This window comes from Sabethes cyaneus, chromosome 1, assembly GCF_943734655.1.
Source record: "Sabethes cyaneus chromosome 1, idSabCyanKW18_F2, whole genome shotgun sequence".
Lineage (NCBI taxonomy): Eukaryota > Metazoa > Arthropoda > Insecta > Diptera > Culicidae > Sabethes > Sabethes cyaneus.
In genome coordinates, this window is record NC_071353.1 from 120,099,900 (window position 1) to 120,121,191 (window position 21,292).

Genomic DNA, 21,292 nt, shown 5'->3' on the forward strand with positions numbered 1-21,292 from the left:
AAGGCCGGTAGTCTCCGAAGGCCGCGCGGAGGCAACGTGACGAGTCAGCGCTTACTCGGATTTATGTGCCATCGTGCCCGCTGTGTATAGTCGATAATTTTTGCCGTTTCTCTCTGTTTTTAATGCCGTATAGCCAAAGGAGTGTGCGGTGATTTGTGCGATGCTTGAGAAATAATGAAATCCACTACAGCAGCATAGGCATCAGAGTGACGAGGAAAGAAGAGAGAACGAGAAGAAACGCTGTGCATTTATCGTATTTTCCGTTCTGGTCGGGTTAAGTGGTTGTGTTCCGATTGATAGACGTGTTGAGGGGGAAATCTGAAGATAAACGACAACGCGATTTTCGACAGTTTCCACACAGTGTAAATATCGATTTTGTGTGAAAGTTTCACAAAACTGCTGGCTCTGCTTGGTTGCGGGAGCCTTTTTTCGGACATCATAGCAAGCGGTGAGACAGGAAGCACGTCATCAGGATGCCAGTTAAAAAGCAAGGTATGTATACACTTTTGTTTCTATGCGCTCGATGCCAATTGTCAGACACTTCGATCGAACATGGGGGTATGAGCCTTTGCAGGACAGAAGAATGGGCTCGTCGACCTAGACTCTAGCAAAAGCTGGCTGTCGCACACTGACTTCGCCAGCATTACATAATTGTCAATGATTGCAGCAGCTTGGTTTAACTTTTTCCTCCTGCCAATACTCGAGTCCTCGATACGTTTCAACCTGCCACACTACCACAGTTCACCGCGTCTGGGCAGTCTAGCAGTGGAAGGCCCATGCATACCAATATAAACCCTCTATTGTGGGCCGAACAAGAAGAGATAACTATAACAGGATGTTTTATCAGGCGACTTTCATCTATCCATAGACCTACTATGTAATGTGCTATAAAGTGCTACTGGCTCTGCACCGGAGAAAGCGATACTATCGCGTCGTAGCATGCCCATTTCTTCCATGCCTGGTCCTCGAATGCGCCAAATGAAAAAGTATTGTAGCATAAATTCAATATTAATCGACTTCAGTGCAAGCTGGTGTAGAGTTTTATTATAGCTACTCTAATACCGACAACATTTACAGCGAGTATGGTTCGGTCGATGCTAATCTAATACACCGCAGCACTGTGGCCGCTCTGAAATAAAATAAAACTCGGCTGGAATGTGGTAAACAAAGCATCCCGTTTGTAATCGTAATCAAAGTGCACCTAAATGATTTTAGTGTATTTGATTTTAGCAGCAGCATTCATTAAATCATAACAAGTGTTTGCGTACCAAATAGTAACCGAAAATTGTCTGAATGAAACCAAAGTTGACCTTTTGTGCTTCCAATTTTACTAATAGCGAATTAATATTAATTAACCTGAGTTCGTGCTAACTCGAACCCGAAATTTATGAACGATACGAGCAGTTTGACAGTAAACCGTAATGCTGGACAGTTTTAACCTGCGCTTCAAACTGAATGCTGTCAGTTTAACCGCTAATCGACCTGAGGCAGGTTAATTTATGAATTCGCTATAAGTATGTATCTCTATGCGAAGTAACCAGGGGAAGATGCGACGACGCGGGGACGATGTTGACTAAACTTGTGCCGATCTGAAATGGGGTGAATTCTGATGACACCACTCTTGTGTTGCTTTTGACTGTGAGACGAATCCGAATCCTGTCGAAAGCCGCAGTTTCCATGCGGGATTAATTAGCAGCTTGAATTAACAAATGATTCTTTAAAATATGTTCGATGTAGTAAGTGGCATTTGAACCCCTACTCCTCTTTCTCTAGCAGCTTAGAGCCAAAGTGCTCCTAGCTGTATCAAGAGCTTGTATCCATTGTACTTCGTCCTGGGCTACTCGTCACCAATTCGTTGAACGTCTCGATACTCGCAAGTCATTTTCATCTGGTCAAGTCATCTAGCATCTCGCCGAATAACACCTTCAATAACGATGTTAAGTAACAAGAATTAAGTAAAGTATACAGGAAACTCCAACAAATTGGCGTCGAGAGTCGACACAACACGCATGTCCGGAAAATCATTCTCGTGCCTCAATGTTTGCTGGTCATTTACAGGGTGTTCAATAAGTTCGAACACACTTTAAAAATGTGTTTAATAAATGAAACTACAAGATATCTTTTTCTGAGTCAATTTTTATTGAAGCAGTGTTTATAGAGAACCTTTAGGACATATTTGGTGGAAGCACTCCTACCCCCCCTTTGTGCTTTAAGACGAGCTTGAGACGTTTCTCAAAATCACACGCGGCACGCACCTGGTCCATGGGCAACTCGTCCCAGATCTTGGAAATGAGCTTCTTATATTGATCCCCGTTCGTTTGAACGATTCCTCATGCAAACTAACCAGCTTCGTTTTTAATTTGAACAACTAGCAACGCTAAATATGCTGAAACTTGTATGAACTGGCCGCCCTGCTCTTTGTTATTGTTTTGGTGGTTTGATTTAGTCTCGTTTAGTTGGTAGTTGCAAACAGCGAATATGTTATTCTCGGATCGGATTTCTATCGTAATCGTTGGGAAACGAAATGTGAAACTGATTAAACTAGGATTAAACACGCTAGATCAATACAAACAAATCGTGTTTATGTGCATTGTCTGCGAAGGCAAATGATGCCATATTGAGATTGACATTTGAACCATTTTTAATTTGCACATCAAGTGTTCAGATTAAAAACGGTCAAACGAACGGCGGTACTCACTTTATCTTCGCTCTGCTTGGCCAGAATGTTATACCATACATAATAGTCGAGGTGATTAAGATCCGGGGAGCTGGAAGGTCGTCTTATCGGGAAAATCAGTCAAATTCTCCCGCCACCACGCTTAGACGATACTCGCCGTGAGGGCCGGTGCACCGTCCTGTTGAAAGACGTAATGATTTTTCCTGCCGGGGCCACAACTTTCTCCAGAACCTCGGTCTTATAGTACGCGGCGTTGATTTTCACGTTTTTCTCGATAAACACCAGTGGAGGCTTCTAACGCTTGGATACGGCCCACCGTGGGATGAAACCCAAATCTAGGTGGACAAAAGTAATTACGCTTAAACCGTTAGTCCTAGGTATAAAGTATCTTCGGAGAAAATTTTTTATTTCAATTTCCGCATTTTTTGCTGTATATGGCATTAGGGTGACCATCATAGTAGGCGTATGCAAAATATAAACTTTTTTATGGTTGAAGTTAGCTGAATGAAATGTTCTGCAAAGTTAAAGAACATTAAATTTTGAGAAACTTTGCTAAAGAAATGAAAGCCCTATCTTTTATGGTTGATAGACTGGGGTAATTTAAAGTTTTTTGGTCGGGGTGGACCTAAAAAATCCGTTTTTCCTTAATATCTCCTTTCGTGTTCATTCCTCACAAATCATGTCTTCTGAGCACTTTCACATCCATTGAAAACGCACATTTTGTTTGAAGGAATCAGGTCGCTATCTCCTTCGGTTCCGAAGCTACAGACAGTTTTTCTAAAAAAAATATGCTTTTTTCAAATGTCAATAACGTAAAAACTGCTCAAAAGCAGCACATGAAATTTTGTATGGATGTTTAGTAATATATTGGCCACCGAAATTAATTGAGATCGCATCGGTCCAGGTCGGCCCTTTTTTGCTAGACCGTATTGAATATGAAGAAAAAATTACCGTTTTACTTACCGAAATCACAATTTTTACGGTAATAAGATGGATTAAAAAACAAAAATATTTATTTGTATTTTTTATTTGTATTTTTTTTTGCATGATTAAGTTAAATACAAATATTTTCTAAATATTCTAAATATTAGTTTTTCTAAAAAAATATGCTTTTTTCAAATGTCAATAACGTAAAAACTGCTCAAAAGCAGCACATGAAATTTTGTATGGATGTTTAGTAATATATTGGCCACCGAAATTAATTGAGATCGCATCGGTCCAGGTCGGCCCTTTTTTGCTAGACCGTATTGAATATGAAGAAAAAATTACCGTTTTACTTACCGAAATCACAATTTTTACGGTAATAAGATGGATTAAAAAACAAAAATATTTATTTGTATTTTTTATTTGTATTTTTTTTGCATGATTAAGTTAAATACAAATATTTTCTAAATATTCTAAATATTTGTATTTAACTTAATCATGCAAAAAAAATACAAATAAAAAATACAAATAAATATTTTTGTTTTTTAATCCATCTTATTACCGTAAAAATTGTGATTTCGGTAAGTAAAACGGTAATTTTTTCTTCATATTCAATACGGTCTAGCAAAAAAGGGCCGACCTGGACCGATGCGATCTCAATTAATTTCGGTGGCCAATATATTACTAAACATCCATACAAAATTTCATGTGCTGCTTTTGAGCAGTTTTTACGTTATTGACATTTGAAAAAAGCATATTTTTTTAGAAAAACTGTCTGTAGCTTCGGAACCGAAGGAGATAGCGACCTGATTCCTTCAAACAAAATGTGCGTTTTCAATGGATGTGAAAGTGCTCAGAAGACATGATTTGTGAGGAATGAACACGAAAGGAGATATTAAGGAAAAACGGATTTTTTAGGTCCACCCCGACCAAAAAACTTTAAATTACCCCAGTCTATCAACCATAAAAGATAGGGCTTTCATTTCTTTAGCAAAGTTTCTCAAAATTTAATGTTCTTTAACTTTGCAGAACATTTCATTCAGCTAACTTCAACCATAAAAAAGTTTATATTTTGCATACGCCTACTATGATGGTCACCCTAATGCCATATACAGCAAAAAATGCGGAAATTGAAATAAAAATTTTCTCCGAAGATACTTTATACCTAGGACTAACGGTTTAAGCGTAATTACTTTTGTCCACCTAGATTTGGGTTTCATCCCACGGTGCGGCCCCCTAAACCATCATCGACGCGGCGCTCTGGAACCGCGGGATGTTTATGTGGGATGGGGGGATGCTGGCCAACGTCGGCGCCCACAGCCAATCATTGTGGACATTGTGCGGCTGTTGCAAGATGAAGAGTTTCTCATCAGAAAACACGAACCCCTGACCAGCGTGCCGCGAAAGTATCAGTTTTGCTCTGTCCAACCTCTTCTTCGTTGTAGCCTCCGTTACCCCGTGAACATTCCGTTTCTTGTACGGCTTGCATCCCAGGTCCTTCGCCATGATTGCGTGGACAGTCCCGATCGACACATTCAGTTCAACAGCGGTCTTCCGGATCGAGTGGTTCATTTTTCGACGAACTCGCTCCCTCACCTCCTTGATGGCTGCTGGGGTCCTCGCCGAACGTTGCCGCTCGGATCTAGCACGGTCCTTGGCCGAGCCCGTCTACTGGTACCGACGGATGATGTTATAGATGAAATTCCGCTTCACCCCGTTCAACCGTCAAAATATGTCGCCGGGTCGCTCACGTCTCGCAAACAACTTTACTTTGACGTTGTGGTACTCCTTTATCGCGCGCGCTAAACAAATAACAAATGACATCAAGTCGACATCTTGCGCGTCTGTTAGCGTATATATAAGGCTAAAGCTGACACCAATACCAATACACAGAATGCACATGATGCGCACTTACACAACGATGAAAAGTTGTATTCGAACTTATTGAACACCCTGAATCTCTAGCTGACCCTGTGGATATCTTTGCAGGGAATGAAAGTGAAAGTGAAAGAAGTTCAACTAAATGTGGGAGTAATGTGCTACTTGGGGATATGCCAGCTATAAGGCCAGATCTCCGGTATATATGTCGCTTTTTTACCGATCCGATATTCCTGACAACGACCTCGCTACTGAGTCTGGTAATGAGGCTTAGCTTTAGTGCCGAGCTAATGCAATTTTGAACTGGGTTGCCCGCTCCGGTTCATATGCGGTCGTGAACCGTTCCTAACCGGGAGTGCAGGAGCTCACTAGTTTGAGGAAACACCAAGTCATCATGTGCTGTCCCTGGCATAGAATCTGGCTCTCATGACTGTCAGATCCGCAGCGGAAATGCCCAGTTTTATCAGAACGGTCGTGGCACTACCAACTAACTGGGAATGGGCTTTGTAGTGTGAGTCAAAATGCAGAATTGCAGGATAGATAGAAAGGCGATCAACGAGAGAATGTGCCTATTGGGGATAAAGAGCCGTTTCTCTACCTTTTTCCACGCAAAGATATTTAGATAGCCACCTGGAGATCACCTGACCAACGTACAATGAACCAGATTGACCACGTTCTAGAATTCGTTTCTAATATACTTTCCTAGATAGACAACACTAGATAACCCGCAATCTGTTGAGAACTACGCGCGAACACTGGATGAGGTGCTGCCTTCTATCGAGGAGTTAGGTGCATCAAACCTCGAAGACGGTTGAGGCAGAATACACTCGGCCATCGGAAAGACCGCTAACGCGTAAAGAACTTCGGAACATACAAAATGATTGGTTGAATGGGGAATGCCAACAAGCGGTGGAGAGAAAGAAAATTGCTCAAAAAATTATCTGACCATTACCATAATGGGGAGCACTTGGCCAAATTCCGACGAACCACGACCTGAGGAGTAAAAAATGCCAAAAGGTGGACAGGGATCATGAAGAATTAGAACAACTGTTTCAACTGTTTCAAGCTAATGATATGGGTAAGTTTTACGAGAAGGTATACCAATTTCGTAATGGCTACACCCCGAAACCTAGGAACAAGAAAGGGCATCTTATCACAAACGTGTGCGAGGTGATCGACAGATGGAAGTAGTTCTTCGATGGACACCTCAATAGCGAAGTTTCACAAGGAAACGAAACGGAAGGTAACTTAGGAGTGCCCATGGTAGATAATAATGTCCCAGCACCTGACGTCCAACAAATCAAACGAGAAATCGGGTTGTTGGAGACCAACAAAACCGCTGGAAGGGACCGCTTACCGTCAGAGCTTTATAAACATGGCCGAGAAACGCTGGCAACGATTTACATTGGGTAATTTCCTAGAGTTGGTAGGGGGAGAAGCTACCGGAGGAATGGATGGAAGAAGTGGTTTGCTCCATCTACGAAAAGGGTGTTTCGATCGACAGCTGCAATTATCGCGGCATAACGCTGGTAAACGCCGCCTACAAGGTACTCTCCCAGATCCTGTTACAACGGCTGTCACTGACAGCACAAGGTTTCATAGGGAATTATCAGGCGGACTTCATGGGGCCTCGCACCACTACGAATCAAATTTTCACCATCCTTCAGATCTGGCAGAAATGTCGGGAGTACAACGTGCCCACGCATCAGATCTTTATTGATTTCAAAGAAGCATACGATGAAGTTGATCGGGACTAGCTAAGGCATGAACAAGGGTTTCCAGATAAACTAACGCGAGAGATACATTGGATCGAGTGACGTATTTCGTGCGCATCTCGGGGACACTTTCGAGTCACTTCAAGATGCGGCGAGGGTTGAGACAATGTGACGGTGCTCCAACAAGCGGTCATCGAAACGAGAGGCACGATTTTCAACAAGAGTAGCCAACTCCTAGGCTTGGCAGATGACTTTGTTATCATAGCTAGCAACTTTACGACGGCGGAGGCAATCTACGCCAGCCTGAAAGTGGCGTCTAGGAGGATTGGGATAAAAATAAATGAGTCGAAGACCAAATACATGAAAGCAAGATGCCTCACACGAACGGTAACCGTTGACGGCGATGAACTATGATGGTATGTGAACTCGCTGGTGACCGTGGAGCATTAGAATAAAAAACGAAAAATAAAAATTAGACTGTTTCTCACCTGGTGTTACTCCTGTAAATTATCTTTGCATGGAAATCAAAACTTGAGCTGCTTTCGAGTGTATTTTTATGAAAAAATATTCATTAACATGCAATTGTGCATTTCGAAACTTGAATAGCCCAAATCGAAGTGAGGTCATTTGGCAGATACTGGCGCCGTTGTTTACATAACAGACGGTAGAATCCAACAAAGACTCAGTTGTTTAAACGGCAAGTATGAGGCTTAAACAACAATAAACTAAATTAAAAAAGTCATTATGCCTGTAAAATGTTAAACACACACGGTACATTCGATATAAACGAAAAGAACAATTATCCCAAATGTAAACAAGGGTGCCAGTATCTGTCAATTGAGACTTTTGACCAACATTAGAAAAGGACCAATAAGCCAAAGGTCAAACAAACCGAGTGCGACTGCATTTTCCTATGCTGCTCATGTAAAAAAATAAATCTCACTCGGTTTGTTTGACGTTTGGCTTATTGGCCCGTTTCTAATATTGGTCGACATTTGGTCTATACCCCTTATTTCGTAGGTGCGTGCTAGAGATGGTCGGGTATGATAATTTGAATACCCGAACCCAACCCGTACCCGATTAAGAAAAAAAAAATTAAAAACCCGTACCCGACCCGAACCCGGAAGTTTATTTGTTTTGAAACCCGACCCCGACCGGAGCCTGTCGGGTACGGGTACGAACCCGCAACTTATTTTTTTTTCAATACCCGAACCCGACCAGCTCCCGGCGGGTACTAGTACGGGTGCGAGTTTCGAGTAAATTTTCCACAACCCGACCATCTCTAGTGCGTGAGTACTGAATGATGTTCCGGCAGATCATTACACGATGACGTCATTTAGCTGTCAAATGACAATTCTGGGTGGTTTATTTACGAGATTCATTGTTTACTGCCCCGATTGCTTTGAAATACATGTTAAGCACTCTTTCTTTAATAACAGCTTGATAAAATTTAAAAATGTATAAAACCCACAGCAGAAATCATATTTGAAATTTTACCGACCATGGTTATCAAAATGGTAGTTTGTTTACCACCCACCAATGTGTAATGTCATAAAAGTTAGGGTAGTTCATCTCGTGCGGTGATCAACTTTGATTTTGATTTCTGCTTTTCAGTGACCAAAATGGCTTCCAAGCAAGAGAAGCAAGCGAACCAGCCCGAACGCTTCGCACGTCGAATTCCAGCGAAATCGTTTAAGGTGGCCAAACCAGTGTGGTCTCATTTTCTCACACACGCGTACGCATTCTAACGAACACTCCGGCATAAGCATCCCTTTTGGACTCCCACTCTTATTTATTCATGCACTACAACGAGTTTTTGCTAGAGTGTGTTTAGCTAACGACGGTTGTGCGAGCCCTCGCGAGTAGTCAGCATCAGCAGTTCGGACTGCAACGACGAACGAAAGCGACGACTGTAGCTGTTGCCATGGATGGCACGATCACTTCGACTCAATTCACATTCATTTGACAGTACCGTCTCAGCCAAGCAAAATTTGACAAACTTTTATATGAGACATTATCCCCTCCCAAAGGCACAATCACTTTGACTCAATTCACCTTCATTTGACAGTACCGTCTCAGTCATGCAGAATTTGAAAAAGTTATGTATGTGACGATTAAAGAACTAGTTATTATCTACAACTTTTCTGAATAAAGTATTGCTGTATCTTTTGTATTTAGGGTGCTACAATGGTAGTACCTCTTTAGTGACTAAGTGAACATTCATTTAGTCATTAACGAGTTACTAGCATTGTAGCGCCGTAACTAAAAAAGATACAGCAAAACTTTATTCGGCAAAATTGCAGATAATAAATAATTCTACAAATGTCTCATATAAAAGTTTGTCAAATTTTACTTGGCTGAGACGGTACTGTCAAATGAATGTGAATTGAGTCAAAGTGATCATGCCATCCATGGCAACAGCTACAGTCGTCGCTTTCGTTCGTCGTTGCAGTTCGAACTGCTGATGCTGCTTACTCGCAAGGGCTCGCACAACCACCCGTTAGTAGAATCGAAAGCGAAGATGAAGAAGACAAGAAAAAGTAATACAAAATTTGTATCCCAGTGTGCCACTAGCCTAACGGGCAGCTGATTGCTCATGAGTTATTTGATTCGCGAATAAGCTATGCAGGAAGACGATGGGAGGATGTGTGAGCGCGAGGGTGTGGGTAGCAGAATGTCTGCACACATCAACGTGATAAAAGTGTTCGGGAAACGGCAAGCTGAATCGGAGATCAACGTTTTTAAGCGTAATTTCCAACTGCCCGTCCGAAATGCTGTCGATTTATGAGAAGATAGCTGATGATTAACACAACACGATTCAGGAAGCTGCACACGACGATACTGACGCAGTTGGATTACGTGGTGATGGATGTCGAAATCTACGTAAAACAGATTTTCAACAGCTTCCTGAGCAGGAGTTTTATACGGCAACCGAAAGGGGAAAGATGGCAGACATTTTCAGGCATATGAAACCGTCGAAGCTCGTCAAGAAATACCTGATTTGGCAGGCTATCTGTAGCTATGCCCTTGCAAACTGACATTTTTGTTGCAACCGACACCGTTAATCAGGGAACTTAAGTGGAGCAGGAGCCTTCTTGACCAACACCTTGTTATCGCTGAGATACGCTTGCCCGTCGGAAGTGTTCAGTGACGGGAGAAGAAAGTTGGATGTTGTTACAGCAAAGCCTTGGGTTTAAACGTCTTTCTTAGTCTTAACCCTTCTTTAACGACAGACTTCACAGCCGGCTATTAGAGTACAGGACGGTTACGGGGCTAGTGCAACAATCCTACTGACTCTACCAAGCAGCACCGCCTGCCTAGTCGAGATTCGAACATACGACGATTGTCTTGTTAGACCAGCATCGTACCTCGGAACCAACTAAACGGTTTGCTACAATATCCGCCGGTGTCCACTTGGTGGACCGGCATCAAGAACGCCTTCATCACAACTTGTGATGAAACCCTAGGCAAAGTGTGCAGGCGGCGGAGGGAGTATATTTCGGATGAAACTTGGAGGAATATCGACGAGCGAAGAGCGGCGAAAGCCGGCTTTGAACGGGCACGAACCAGATCAGCTAAGACAGCTGCCTCTTCAACGTTACGTCGAACTGGCGTGGGCTGTTAAACGAGCTTGTATGATATTTTTTGCCGCCTTTGTAGTGCCAGGATAAATACTAAGAAGTTGCTAAAGGACAGTGCTGGTCAGTAACTGGCTGATCGTATAGAACCGCTTAAGCGATTTGCTGAACAATACCAACAAAACCAGCAGCGCATGACACAAATAGTTCGGCGCATCAATCACATCAACTCTGAAGCACCATCACTGGATGAAATTGAAGGAGGCATCACGTTGCTCTGTATTATTCTTAAAGTACTCTGTAAAGTAATCCTCAACCGGATCCAGGAGAAGATCGACGCTACTCTCCGGCGGCAGCAAGCAGGATTCCGTGCTGGTCGATCATGTGTAGACCATATCATAATACTCCGCATTATATTGGAGCAGATCAACGAATTCCAGGACTCTCTTCTGCTGGTGTTCGTTGACTTCGAAAAGGCGTTCAACCGACTCAACCACGAAAACATCTGGGACGCGTAGAGGAGTTCCGGATAAACTAGTCCATCTCATCAAGACTTAGTACGAGGCGTTCTCGTGCATGGTTTTGCACGACGGCGTCTTGTCCGACCCCATGAGGGTTACTGCTGGCGTGAGACAGGACTGCATTTTATCGCCGCTTTTGTTTCTGATCGTTATGGATGAGATATTAGTTGAAGCAATTGACAGTTGACCGAATCGAAGATTGCCTTGGATTGCCGACGACATTGTCTTGCTCGCACAACGCCGAAACGATATGCGGAGCATGTTAGATGACCTCTCCGAAAGCTCCCAGGCAGCAGGTCTCACAGTCAACGTAGCAAAAACTAAATCTATGGGGTAGTGAACACTGACAATCCCACCAACTTCACAGTAGCGGGACAACAAGTTGAGCAAGTAGACGTCTTTCAATATCTTCCTAGCCAGACAACGCCCGATGGTGGTATCAAGACTTAAATAGCCTCACGGATCAGGAAGGCCGTGGATGCCTTTGCAGGTCTGCGAAACATTTGGCGCTCAAACCAGATCGCTCTACATACGAAAACTCGAGTGTTCAATTGAAACGTCAAATTCGTACTGCTATCCGCCTACGAAATGTCAGCGGAGACAACGCAAAAACCTGACAACTGGATACCCAACGAGGAACTTCATCGTCGATGTCATCGATGGCCGACAGCAACAGAAATTCGTGAACGTGAGTGAAAGTAGATCAGACACATTTTGAGGGAAAAAACGAACGAGATCTGCATAAGAAGCACTCGACTGGAATCCGCAAGGACAGCATAAAAGAGGCAGACCCAGAGGCTCTTGGCGACGCTAACACCATTTATTATCCTTTTTTTCATGCCTGAGCTGACACGTAATTGATTGAACTTTCCTCGATTATGACTGTTTAATTTTTAGAGGGTCATTAAAAAACATCCGCTTGGCAAGTTCCACACAATTTGACTGACATAGCAATATAACAGACGATAGTTGCCTTAGGCATTCTATTCACCGCATAAAATTACGACCGGGTATCGCTCACGTTTGCCGTCTTAGTAATTTTTGTAATATAAACCGCACACATATTCTCAGCAGATTGTTTATTACTATGAAACAAATAAAAAAAAATAACATCGGCTCACGGTGAACGAGTGACCAGTGCAGATTGGTTGGTTGGTTTTTATTTTCGCGTTTTCGTTGCCGAGACCTGTGATGACTTTGAGAATCGGCTTTCATAATCTATTCGACCCTTGCTACATTCCGAGTCAGAAATTGTCAGCTCGCTACTTTGCCTATGTTGACAAACCTCAGCGAATCAAAAATGTTAAATATAGGAAAAATAATCAATGTTAAATTGAGGCTAATGTTAATTTGATTCGAACTAATATCCACGGGAGGAGCGGTGACAGGATAATCAATACACTGAAGGTTATCTACCGCCCTTCAGATTGTTTGGATAACATATCAAACATACACGCGTGCGCTCGAGAATAAAAATACTACGTGAAATATGAGAAACCAACCTGCAAAAAAATAAAGACAGTACCGAAAATAAAATTTTCTCCCACCTAAAAATAACCTATTAGGTCGCGCCGATATATACACACTTCTTCTCAACAGGGAGTGATCAAATGTTCGCGATGGCGGTATTTATCTCTGTGACCATGATGACAGCTTGTTTCGGCCTACCGGGGACCCATGATCTGACTTTCCACCACCGCCGATCTGCATACGACACAACATCATCGCGAGGATGACATAACCAGAACGGAATGACGCTGGCATTGACCTGCCCGCTTTAGCGAAGATTGATGTCGAATTGATTACTAAGATTGTTCATGTCTTTTTTTTGTTGCAGAAGCACACCGAGCGCTGGAACTGCTCGAGGACTACCACTCGCGCCTGTCCAGCCCACAGGACAGAGCACTTCGCAGTGCCATTGAACGCGTTATAAGGATATTCAAGTCCAGACTCTTCCAGGCGTTGCTTGGTAAGTACGTTTTTATGTTATCTAAATAATAGGTTCTTCGTTGAAGTGGGTCCCTAATCGATCGTAAAATTTAATTTAAAACTGACGCCAAATGGCCTCAAAATCTAATCCCGAGTGTGCATATAGAATGACTCTTGAAGTGGATAGCAAAGCAACACACATCAAGCGAAACAGAACATTTTTAGGCCAAACCCTTCACAGAACATTTGGTTTATGATGCCAACAAACATGCTCCACTTAAGTCTCTACTCCCTACCAAAGAGAAGAAGGGGAAAAACGGTTATCAATGCACCGCAGAGATAAAAATATGATGCGAGTATTTCTGTTTTTACAACCTTCAGATGCCGTGGTTTGTCTGTCGGCCAGCTGCAGTACCGCACCCGGCCGGTTTGGCATTGTTCCTTTCGCCCGACAGACCGCATATTTTTGATTTCGTCGGATTGGTTGGGAAGGCTTCACCGGGTAGCAAAATACATACCTTTTAGTTGGCAAACAATTCAATTGCATTTGCTGGGGGATGCATTGCATCATGCAATCAGTGGTGCCAGAAATACTAAATAAATCCTAGCATGATAAACCGGGGAACCGTACCGTCTTCTGGACCACCTCTTACGTTGTCCAATAAGGCGAAAGGAAAACTCGGGCAGCCCGGAAATATCCACCACTGACGCGTACTGACAGACGATGATATGGTCGGTTTATATGCTGAGCTGACTGTTAGGCAAAACTTTGACCACCATGATGCAGGCTGCTGACGGAGTTTTGTCGGTGTGAGCTGTCCATCAGCTACCCGAACTCCGTCACTGTTTTCCTATATGAGTAAACCACTAACGAAGAACTTTTCCAACTTGCATTAGGCGCACATGTTGTTTTATATTCCGAGTACGTATAGGTACCTAAAACGTTGTGCCAAGAGTTTCGTGCACACAAAGCCACTTTCTCTGACACAGCAATATGCATATTTTGGCCATCAACAATTGACGGAAGTTCATAAAAGTGAACTGCTGTGCAGATGGTTTTCATGCTCTCTTAGAAAAGGCAACATGATTTACTTATTAGCTTGTAGCTTCCTTGAGGTTTTTTTTCGCAACAAGGCCAAATTTACATGGCTTAGCCTTGTAGGACGTTGTAATCGAATGGCTACGGTAGACAAGTTTGCTTTCCAATCGATAAAGCTTTATATACCTGAAGGAAAACCTGGGATAAAAACAAATTGGTCACACGAACTGGGTAACGTTTTATTTTGATGGAAGCCAATTGCATTCATTCGGGATAGTTTATTAAGATTATGAGATGAGATAAACGTGCAATTTAAATAAAGGGTGATTTTTGAGGTTAATTTTTCAGCGTGATTGTCGACATACGTCAAAGAAAAAAATGCACAGTTTGTCAGTTTGTATTGTAATTTTATCCCTATTTATGTTTACACGGGGGATTTCAGGCCAAAACCTAGGCCTGGAAATTGTTATGATCCCAATTTGGTGGAACAAGAATGCATGTAAATTGAGTAAATATCTCTTTTTGAAGTTTTTGAAGTACAAAATACAGAAAAGATATTCAGTTAAGCTTCTAGGTGACCGTATTCTAATTGACGGAGCTTTCATTTAACTCCCGCCATTATTAAAATTCAATAATAATTGAGGGTTTTCTTGATAATTTTCGGTGAATTTATTCACCGACAAATATCAAGAAACCCCTCAATTATAAATCGCACGGTGATTCAAATAACGGGAATAATATTATTCAAACTCGTTAACAACTTCATTACGTATTCGAAGATTCAGTTATAGATGTTCGTTTTTTCTCCTTACTCGTGTTTTATGCAGTACTCACAATAACCCCGCGAAGATTGCGGGTAATCGATCTCTTTTAACATTAGTAGGGTAAAGTGGTACAGAACGCACCGCTTAAGCGAAACATCATTTTGCAGAGCAACGGTGTGTTTGTTCCACGTTTTTCAACTTCTGGAAGACTTTGGAATCTTTTTTACACTTACTCGTGGTGAAATTTCCTAACAAAAACCGGTATTTTTTGTTATTTTTGACGATTTTTGGCAAGAGTCAAAATCATTATGTGGGGCCAAACGTCAAAACCCGTGGGCAAAACGCACCTTTGCCCAGCCAGGCGTGAAACGCAACCAGCAAATTTACATATAATCACGTCTTGTGTAAACTCCTAAAACTAGGCTTCAAAAATGGCGGAAGCGTTTGTTACATAGCGTTTTTTTTTGCTGGGATATAATGGGTTCATATCTCAACATAATTTTCAATAAAATTTATTCATTAATTTTTCTCCAACTGATGTGTGTTGAAATATTGTAAGTTAAACAATGTACAATTAGGTTTAAGGCAAATTCTAAGTCCTAAACAATACATAATATTGCTACATTTTTAATAAATAATCTGAAACAAAAGATGTACTGCAAATTAAAAATATTTTATAACAGTTCGATCCCGCTGTAGTGCATTCTACCCCTTTTTTGTATTGTCAAGGTTTTTGCAATTTATGGGAAAAACATGCCTAGCTAATGCCGTTCATGCAATGAATCATCGAGTATGACAGTATATCAATTAGATAGACTGTATTTATTATGAAATTTGTATATCGACTAGTAGTAAAAGCTTAATCCGTAAAAAAGTATAAGTAAAATATAGTAAAAGTAAAATAAGTAAAAAAAAAGAGAAATCCGTGATTTCTTACATGTGGAATAAGATCGTGGATAATCACTTGATCTTATTGGATGTGGCTATGTTTGATGCATTTACATGCTACGCAATTATGAATTAGCTTGTTTTACACCAAAATAAAATGCACATTCATAATTTTACAAAATAGTGTCCCCATTTTTAAACAATTAATAGCATGGGCCATTCTACTCCCTCGGTGCGTTCTGGACAGTCTTCCCCTATTAGGTTAGGTTAAGGTAGTTCAAGTTCCCTCTCATTTATGTTCGAGTGATACAGGTCGGACTCGATTATCCGGGTAAAAAAAATTTTTTAAATGGGTTTTTTGAAACGTGTTTATATTTTTTTCTCCCGGATAATCGAGTCCGACTTGTAGTATGAATGAGTATGTAAATGTATATATGAGTGGAAGTATGAACGGAATTGAGTTTGGTATTAACCCCGATCAAACCGCGGGTAAACGGTCCCCAAAGTTAAGAGTAGTAATAAGTTAGATTAAAGCTTTCGTTATTTGTAAAATACGAATATCCGGCCGAATGTTGATGGGATTAAAATGGGCCTTTATTTTGTAATCAATAAAAAAAAACTCCTGCCATTATATTCTGGACAGTCACATCGTTTACTTTGTTTGCCATAAACTCGCTTTCAACCATTTTAAAGCCCTCTTTAAGACCCGCTTGACGATGGCCCAACATTTCTCGATTGGGCGGAGCTCTGATGTTGATTGCGAAGATTCTTATGCTGAACCACCACCTGCACGTTACTAAATACTTCGCACTTCCCAACGTTCGCTTCATATTGTTAGGATGCCTAATCCGGCCAAAACTATACGAAACAATTGTGTTACAACCAACATTCACGTAAATTTTCTGTTTGACGGTCGCAGATCCTCTGCTGAAGTGAGGCTGAAACTCAATGTCCGGTTGAGCGTGTTCATCACGTCCCGGTTCCAATGAAAATGTCGCTTCTCAAGTCACTGGTAGAGGTACAAGTATAGATATTCCTTCGACAGAGATTTCTTATCGAATTTCGACAGTTTCACATGATTGAAAATGTCGGCAACTTTTCCTCTTCCGATTGCAGTATAAAACTCCGGCCAAGGAACCTATTTAACGCAGATTTTGTCATCCATCACCACGCAACCGAACTCCGTCAGCATCATTGTATACAACTTCCTACATTTTGTTTTGTTTATGTTTATGTTCTGATTACCCGATCTTACTCGGGCCCCTTTGTCTCTCAGTCACTTGTACATCTGTTATTGTAACGAAAATTCTCATAGTGAAAAAAACACACTTTTTTCATTTTAATGTTTCTACTCTCTTTGTCAGTTTCCCTCATGTTATCCCCGAGCCACTTGTAAATTTGACTTCTTCCCGGTAATCCCTATAAATCGACAAAAAACCGTTTTTGAACCTTCTCTATGTTAATGGCCACCCCATCTCCCCTTTCAGAAATCCAGCAACTATCGTTCCAATTGCAAGAGAAACGCACCCCTTTACCCATTTAAACCTTTCTTTCCCCTTGTAAGAGACCATCTTCCTCTTTTGTTAACCCCCCTGCGCTGATTCTTTTATGCCAAAATACACGTGTTTGATAAACGACGTTTTATGAAGAACAGTCCAGAAGTCCCGGAGCTATGGCGAAACATACATTCATACTCACGTTCTTCAGTCAGCTCCCTCTTCTGTCACATAGCTAATTAGGCATTGTTTTTCTCTATGAAAATCACTATAATGGAAACTAAACAAAGGCCTTTTTTACCATATATTCCTCTTCGGTGGAACCCCCTCTTTTCTCAAAGTTATTTGCACAACTGCAATCGGTTTAAATGCAAGAAAAACGCATCCCCTTTTACTTAACCCCTTGTTAGGGCCCCTTTGGGCAACCTCTCAGTGCTGATTCCCCTATGTCAAGTGTGCCAAGTTTGATGAAAAATCGTCCAGGCATTTCGGAGTTATGGCCTCCCCTCTATTATGAACACCCCCCCTTTTATCAACCCCCCAGTGCTAATTCCCTTATATCAAGGAATATGTGTGCCAAGTTTGGTGGAGATCGGTCAAGGCGTTCTGGAGTTATAGTGGAGCATACAAACTCACGCTCACTGTTATATATTGATAGATAGATATCCCGGCGGGTGGACAGGTTGGCAATGAAAGACAGGTCCGAATGAAAGTACTGGCCACTCCCTTCATCGTCGCTATGGCTTTCGGGTTTAGATTTCTTCGCGATCTAGGTTTCCTGGTAGCAGGGTTGACATGCACAGTTTGATAGGATTTTACTCTTTTGACTGTATCCCCTCAGCCAAGCAGATTTTCCAAAGGTTATGTATGGGACAGCTGTAAAAAAGGTCTGGATACTTACTTACTTACTTATCCTGGTGCGATGTCTCACAAGATTTGACCTACATAACAATGTTCCGCCAACAAACTCGGTCCATGGCTGTCTGTCTGCAAATTCTGGACTATGCCATACTTTCCGAGTCATGCTCCGCTTAGTCTAACCATCGAGCACGCTGCACCATAACCATATTTACGAGGTTGTTGTTCGGCATTCTCACAACATGTCCCGCTGGATGCACCCTTCCAGCTTTAGCAACCTTATGGATACTGGGTTCACCGAAAAGCTGCGTCAGCTTGTGGTTCATCCTTCTCCTATATACACCAGTGCCCTCAAGTCCGTCGTCGAGCATTGTGCACGTTTCGTGTCCGTAGAAGACTATCAGGCTTATTAGCGTTTTATACATTGAAGCTTACAAGACCTAAGGGTCTTGTTGAGTCCGTAATAAGCACGACTTCCGGCAAGAATACGTCTGGGTGATTCTCTGCTGCACTTGTTATCCGTTGTCATCAACGACCGGAGGTATATAAATTCGTCCACTACCTCGAACTCGTCCTCCTCGACTGCCACACTATTGCCTATGAGAGCTCGGTTACTCCTGCTAACCGAAACCTTGCCGAAGTTCCCTGCGAGTCTCAAACGGGCTTGATAACGCGCCCGATATCCGTGAAAAATGATCTGAGAAAGCACTTTACAGGCGACGTCGAGATTGTGATGGTGATCGCTCGATAGTTCTCACATTCCAACTTGTCGCCATTCTTGTGTATTAGGCATATTACTTCCTCCCTCCACTCCTACAGTAGCGGTTCTATTTCCTAGATCCTGACTATCAACCGGTGTAGACAGGTAGCCAACTTATCCGGGCTCATCTTGAAAAGCTCCATTGTAATACCATCTTTGCCAGCATCCTTGTTGTTCTTGAGCTGTTTGATGGCTTCGATGACCGACCAATCATCCGACAAGATCTCTCCGTCTTTATCCCGATATGTTTCGGCCCGCGGCACAAAGCCTTTGCGGGTTACGGTCAGTTTCTTGTAGAATTTATGCGTTTCCTGAAAACGATACAGCTGTTCCATGTCCTCGTATTCCTTTCCTGCCAAGCGGCGATTCTTATCCCGGAAAACTGGGTTTGCTTCTTCGTTTCTCGTTTTGACGGATCCCCTGCTGTCGCTCACGCTTCATTCTTCTCGTCTAACATTCTCCGGCATTACTCGTCGAATGCCAGTCGTTATGTCGACTCCTTTCAATCAATGCAATAGCACTTTTTGCTGCACTCTTCAGGTAACTCGAGTCATTCAACACTCAGTAGCGACTTCAGGTAACTCGAGTCGTTCCGGGTTGTAACGTGATGGGTGACGGAACCGAATGTTGGCAACAACGCAATGTCTTTGACGCTGTGTCGATGTTTGTGCAACGATAGGCTCTAACGTCGATGATATCCGAGAAGTGCCTTTCATCAAACTAAACGTGGTCGATTTGCGAGTCCGTCTTTTGTGGTGATCTTCAGATGTACCGATATGGGAGGCTGTGCCGGAAGCAGGTACTTCGAATGGCCATATTTTTGGAGGCGGCAAAGTCAATGAGACGATAGCCATTTTCGTTCGTAAGCGGGTGTGCGCTGAACTTACCAATAACCGGTCTAGACTCCTCCTCCTGGTCAACCTGAGCGTTGAGGTCTCTGATGACGATTTTGACATCATGTCTTGGGCAGTTGTCGTTTTCACGCTCTAGGGCCTCTAATGCTCATCATCATTGGCTACTACCCAATCAGACGCTTTTGCATATGTTGCCCATCACGATACACTACTGCCGCGGCGGCTACGAGCTGTACCCAGCTCGTGTGTATTGCTGCAGCTCTGATTAATGGTGTATCCATTTCTATACGAATGTACCGTAGCCGTAGACCCCTTCCAACATACCTCCTACAGTGGTAAAATGTCGAACTTGCGAGCCCTCAATAAGTTGGAAACAATACGGTTACTTCCTAGAAAATTGAGAGACTTGCAGTTCCATGTTCCAAGCTTTCAATCGTTAGGCCTTTTTTGTTGCCTTGGTCTATGCCGATTGTACTCACTTAATCAGCTCCAGGCCGTGGTTTTCTCTGCTGTACGAAGAAGTCGTCTCCATTCCACTCGGTCCATGGTCGCAATTCGCCAACCACGTAGTCTGCGTAGGGTCCGCAGGTCGCCTTCCACTTGATCGATTCATCCTGCTTGCTGCGCGCCTCGCCGTTTCGTACCAGTCGGATCATTATTGAGAACTTTTTTAACCGGGCTGTCGTCTGAGATCCTTAGGACATGCCCAGCCCATTTCAGGCGACCGATTTTTGCGGTGTGAGCGATGGGTGGTTCCCTAAGCAGCTGATGCAATTCATGGTTCGTTCGCCTCCTCCACGTTCCGTTTTCCATCTGCACTCCGCCGTAGATGGTGCGCAACACCTTCCGTTCGAAAACACTAAGGGCGCGTGGGGCCTCCACGAGCATAGTACATGCCTCATGGCCGTAAAGGACTACCGGTCTAATCAGCGTCTTGTAGATTGTTAACTTCGTGCGGTGGCGAATTTTGTTCGATCGCAGCGTCTTACGGAGTCCAAAGTAGGCACGATTTCCTGTCATAATGCGTCTTTGTATTTCTCTGCTAGTGTCGTTGTCTGTGGTAACCATTGAGCACAGATACACGAACTCTTCTACCACCTCGATTTCATCACCGTCTTAATGAATCCGGGGTGGGAGGTCAGCATTCACTTCTCTAGAACCTCTTCCTTTCATGTATTTTGTTTTCGATACATTAATGACAAGTCCAGTCCGTTTGGCTTCAGCTTTCAGTCCGATGTACGTTTCCGCCTTCCTCTCAAAGTTACGTGTAATGACGTTAACGTCGTCAGCGAAACCAAGAAGCTGGACGGACTTCGTGAATATCGTGCCACTCGTGTCTAACCCCGCTCTTCTTATCACACCCTCCAAAGCGATGTTGAACAGCAAACATGAAAGCTCATCACCTTGCCGT

At 42.7% G+C, this 21,292-nt stretch overlaps 1 protein-coding gene across 1 annotated transcript in view; it reads left to right on the forward strand.

Moving 5' to 3' along the window:
• Positions 1-473: 473 nt before the first annotated feature.
• The window catches only part of LOC128746174 (disks large 1 tumor suppressor protein-like), a 28,310-nt gene continuing 7,491 nt past the window's right edge, over positions 474-21,292 (forward strand). Inside the window, exons 1-2 of the mRNA XM_053843217.1 lie at positions 474-492; positions 13,131-13,262. Coding sequence (XP_053699192.1) covers positions 474-492; positions 13,131-13,262 — 151 coding nt within the window. The remainder of the gene's footprint in view (positions 493-13,130; positions 13,263-21,292) is intronic.